General features: G+C 41.7%; 1 protein-coding gene across 7 annotated transcripts in view; it reads left to right on the top strand.

The window, feature by feature from the left end:
- Positions 1-5,162, top strand: part of PTPN13 (protein tyrosine phosphatase, non-receptor type 13) — a 196,356-nt gene that overhangs the window by 189,493 nt on the left and 1,701 nt on the right. For all 7 annotated transcript variants that reach the window (XM_014452047.2, XM_023750399.1, XM_023750398.1 and 4 more), the window contains one exon: positions 1,567-1,629. In XM_014452047.2, the coding sequence (XP_014307533.1) occupies positions 1,567-1,629 (63 nt within the window). The remainder of the gene's footprint in view (positions 1-1,566; positions 1,630-5,162) is intronic.

Here is a 5,162-nt window from a genome sequence, read left to right on the forward strand (position 1 = left end):
TCCTGGTACTCCTGTGATGCACATGTTGTTATGTTTCATGTTGTGTCAAAGCTCCCCTTAAACTCTCCTCCCTGCTTTTTAATTTCTTTTTCTCATTGTAGCCTCTGAATGGGTGTTTTTTCTACCCATTCTATCTTCTAAATTCACTGATTTGGTCCTCTGCTTCCTGTAGTCTACTATGATTCCTTCCAGGGTATTTTTATTTTTTTAAAGGATACCCTGGAGGATATTTTTTCTATTGATTTTTAGAGAGAGTGGATAAGAGGGGGAGAGAGAGAGAAACATCAATGTGAGAGAGACACATCGATTGGTTGCTTCTGCACACACCCCAACCAGGACGGGATCGAGCCTGCAACTGAGTTATGTATCCTTGACTTGAATTGAACCCGAGACCCTTCAGTCTGCGGGCCGATGCTCTAACCCCTGAGCCAAATTGGCTAGGATATTCTTTATTGCAGCTATGTCATTCTTCCTTTCTGCTTGATTCTTATTCATGGTTTCTACCTCTTTTTTCATGCTGGTGTAGTTCTCATTAAGTTCCATATAATTCTCTGGAATCTAACTTTTTAATGTGTTAGAATCTTGGATTTTTTTTTATCAGTTTATATGAATGCCTTAATTTTCTTACTGTGCAGAATTGTTTTTTGTAAATGTTCAAAACTGCATGGACCATAATGAAAAAGAAATAATACTTCAACTTTATATTTGTTTTACTGTTGTTTTTTTAGCCATGTGCTCAAAAGCCCCTTATGGATTTCACTCTTTATGTTCTTTAGGCTTATATAAAATAAAGTCAATATTGTTATCATACTTTTAGGGATAGAAATATTAAAGCACAAAAGAAAGTATATTTTGAAGTGAACAGTCTTATACTCTTTTGTTGTTATTATTATTACCTATTGGTGGGAAATGTATATTTTGTTGAACAAATTAATGTTAAATAGTCTATCGCTAAACAGTTACTCCCAATTTAAAAATTATTATGAAAGAAATAAAGTTAATGAGTGTAATATTACTTAATATCTAAATTAGTGTAAACATCACTTAAAATGTTAGAATATTGAACAATACATAATATGTAATTATACTATTTGTCTTTAAATTTTTTTAGTTAAAAGCAGTTCTATCTTGCACTTCACACTCTATTATATCTACCATAATAATTTAAGTGGGACAAAACAAAATAGTCTGCTTCCCCCTTGTTTCAAATTTAAATATCAGGGAAATGAAAAGATCAGGAATTTTATTCTGAAAAGGATAACATAGGAAATTTAGTTTTCCTTTTCTTTCTTTTTTTTTTATTAGAAATTAGTCAGATTTTAGAGGGACAAGAATTTATTTTGTGGATTTTCAAATACAATAACCTTCTTTAATTCTTAAAATTATGAAATGATGGCAAAGTCAGTTCACCAAGTTATTTTGTCCATAATAGTTTGGACTGCTAGAAGGAGAAGGAGAATGGGGTACAGAAATATGTATAAGCCACTTGACTCTGTGAATCTTTGGCGTTCAAATTGGGCTATGCTTTTTACCTAACACAGACTCTGCTTTGTTTGTTTTGGGCAGTTTGACATCTCTGATTTAGTGCGCTGCATGAGACTGCAAAGACATGGGATGGTTCAGACAGAGGTGAGTCTTGATGTCTTCTAGTAAGGATTTCCATGACGATTCTGATATTTTAAAAGTTCTAGTTAAATCATTTTTCTTTTGAGTGTTCCCACATTATTGTATAAATTCAAAGATTTATGTAATGAGGGACTTTAAAAAATAAATAAATAAATAAAGCATGAGGACTAATTCAGGGGAAAAAAGAAAAAGAAAAAGAAGCCCAGCCAGCATCGGTCTGTGGTTGAGCGTTGACCGATGAACCAGGAGGTCATGGTTCGATTCCGGTCAGGGCCCATGCCTGAGTGTGGGTTTGATCCCCCAGTGAGGAGCGTGCAGGAGGCAGCTGATCAATGATTCTCTCTCATCATTGATGTTTCTATATCCCTCTCCCTTCCTCTCTGAAATCAGGTTGAGAACCGCTGGCTTAGAGTGTCTGCTCTGAGTAGCTCCACTCTCCTTTTTGTTTGCATTGTGGGGAGGGATGTGGAAGCTATTTTCATATATCTGTGAATTCACATCTACCTCTTTAAGTATGTAGAAGTTTACTATCTTTAAAATTAGAATTTGCCTACTTTTCTTTTATATACCTTTTAATTCAAATTAAAGGTAAATATTAAGCTCCTTCGCAGCCACAGTTTTTAGGTATTGACCTGTATAAGCAGGTCTTTAGACCCAGGAAGTTCACTGGTTCGGTAGATGTCGATTTGTGCCTCCTGTGTACCCACACTCCTCTAGGTGCCTGGAGCACATCAGTGAATAAAACGAAGACCCTGCTGAAATAACAGAGACCTTCTAGCAGCGGTTCTCAACCTGTGGGTCTCGACCCCTGAAAATACATCCTGCATATCAGATATTTACATTACAATTCATAACAGTAGCAAAATTACAGTTATGAAGTAGCAACGAAAATAATTTTATGGTTGGGGGTCACCACAACATGAGGAACTGTATTAAAGGGTCGTGGCATTAGGAAGGTTGAGAACCACTGTTAGTGGGAGGGTGATGAGGAAGGCAGATGTAGCCCATAAATAAGTAAATTTTGAAGTGATGGGTGCTTTAGAGGGAAAACAGGTAGAGTGGGGTAAAGAGTGGTGGCATGTTGAGGTGCTATTTTAAATAGGTGGCACCACCGAAAATAATACTCGAGCAAAGATTTGGAGAAGGTGAAGGAGGGGGGTCATGTTTCCGGCAGACAACCACCTGCATGGAAGTCCAAGGTGGGAGTGGGTCTTGTGTGTTTAAGGACGGTCCCGGCCAGTGGCTGAGGTGGAGTGAGGAGGGGCAGGCGAGAAGGGAGATGACAGAGCCAGGGCTTAGGTTTTGCTGTGAGTGAAATGGAGCCATAGCAGGGTTATCAGTATGGAGTGACATGATCTGACTCACATTTTAAAGGATCCTCTGGCTGCTGTGTTAAAACAAGACCCAATTTGGGGAGGAGGATGCAAGGTTAGAAGGAGGAAGGTCAGGTAGGTTGCAAGCAGTGATGGCGCTGACTAGAATAGTGGGTGTGGATATAAGGAGAAGAGAAGTGGGTTTGCTGCTCTGGCCGGTGTGGATCAGTTTGTTGGGCTTCATCTCATGCACCAAAAGGTTGCCGGTTCAATTCCGTCAGGGCACATACCCAAGTTGCAGGTTTGATTCCTGGTAGGGGGCATGCAGAAGGCATTCAATCGATGATTCTCTCTCTTTCTCTCCCCCCCCCTTCCTCTCTCTCTAAAAATCAATAAAAAAAATGTTGTTGTTTTTTAAAAAGAGAAGTGGGTTTGCTAATGGATTGTTTGGTGTGTGAGAGAAGATTAAGGATGAATGTGTGGAAAATGTAGGCAAGTTAAAAGACAGATGAGCAAAAAGTAAATAAAAGGTTTACCTTTATTCCTACTCTTCAGAGTTGTTGATGTTTTTAGCAACACTCTTATATTCTTCAGTCACAGGTGTGCATACTCACACACACACAACTGTTTTCACTGTGACTCCGCTATGTTTATTGTTTTACTAGTAGTCCGGTGCACAAAAATTTGTGCACTGGGGGGGGGGTCCCTCAGTTATTAAACACTTATCGGCACAATACTGACCACATTGGTGGTGGTGGTGGTCTTGTCAGAATGTGTTATATTATGCAGATGAAAATCTATTTAAACAGATTTGATGTAGATATTTTCAAAGATGGAAGAATTGTCCCTGTCAACTATTTTAGTTGATTCATATCTTCACTAATTGTCATTATTGCAAAGTTTTCAGTCCCCATATGGATTGCTGGATATAATAGGTCATGAGCTGTCCCTGTCCTTTGTAGCCTTTGTTACCTTAAGGACTCTAGTTTTCCATTTATATGTTTATGTACCAACCTTACCGGCTTAAAAATGTAAGCTTTTAACACTGCTCTCTCTGTTCCGTATCCTTCCGATGAAAAGTGGAGTTGGGTTGCAGCACAGGAGAGAAATTCAGAAGGGGAATATTGAAGTAATGACTGCAGTAGGAGAAGAGGAAACCTGTTTCCCTGGCCACAGGCGCTGGCGCCCTGGACCACAGGGCTGGCAGCTTCTCCGGGTGGCTGCAGCCTGGGATCTCGGGTGGGTGGCTTGTCTGTCTCCTGGGCTGCAGCCAGCCACAGGCGCTGGCTCCTGGACCAAAGGTGGGCTGCTTCTTCTTCTGGCGGCTTCTTCTTCTTCTGTGCCTCCAGGGAGAGCAGTCAGTTATGTGTATATGTGTGTGCATGCAAACATAGGTGTGTACACGTGTGTATGTGGAAATCTGCTGGGCAAGTCAAAACCATAGAAGAGTTGCCCCCTATCTCTTGAATCTTCCAGAGATATCCCCCACTTTTTTATTCTATCACTACTGGAGAGTCAGTATTTCCAGCCAGCCAGCCAGTGACTCTCTCAGTGTCTATTTCTGACTTCTTCTTTCCCTGTCTGTCTTCCAACCCCTAATCATATTTCCACCTGGATGCATCATTTTTACTCCCAATATGCTGTATAGAGAAGGAGTCAGGATGCTGTCTTCCCATGTATAGTACTCAGTAACAAAACAATTGCATTTTAGTGGGATGAATGCAGTGCCCCTACCCACCCTTCAAATCCCTTCCACCATGCATTTCTGTTTCCCTTTTTGTTTGTTGGATTGTTCTGCTGCTCCTTCTCCTCACCCCACCACCCTTGGATCATAATGTAAAATTCTTTTACCATGTCAAGAAATTATTAAAAATACAGGTACTTTGAAAAAAAAAATACAGGTACTTCTCTGAACACTGCCCGGGGTTGGGGGGGGGGGGGCGGGTGGGCAGGGAAGAGGCAGCTGCTGGCGGCCGCCTCTTCCCTGCCTCGCCTGGGTTCTCCGATCACCGGCCAGGGGGCAGGCAAAGGCAGCCCCAGTTCTCTGATCACGGGGCGGGGGGGCAGGGCAAAGGCGGGCCCCCGTTTTTTGATCCCGGGCTGGGGGGGCAGGGGAAAGGGGGGCCCCAAGGGCCGCTCTTTCCCCGCAACCGGGGTTATGCGCGCCACACTGTGTTTCCAACACACCGCAGGCGGAGAGAGAGGTTTTTCCGGCCCTTCCCC

Source organism: Myotis lucifugus, unplaced genomic scaffold, assembly GCF_000147115.1.
Source record: "Myotis lucifugus unplaced genomic scaffold, Myoluc2.0 scaffold_12, whole genome shotgun sequence".
Taxonomy (NCBI): domain Eukaryota; kingdom Metazoa; phylum Chordata; class Mammalia; order Chiroptera; family Vespertilionidae; genus Myotis; species Myotis lucifugus.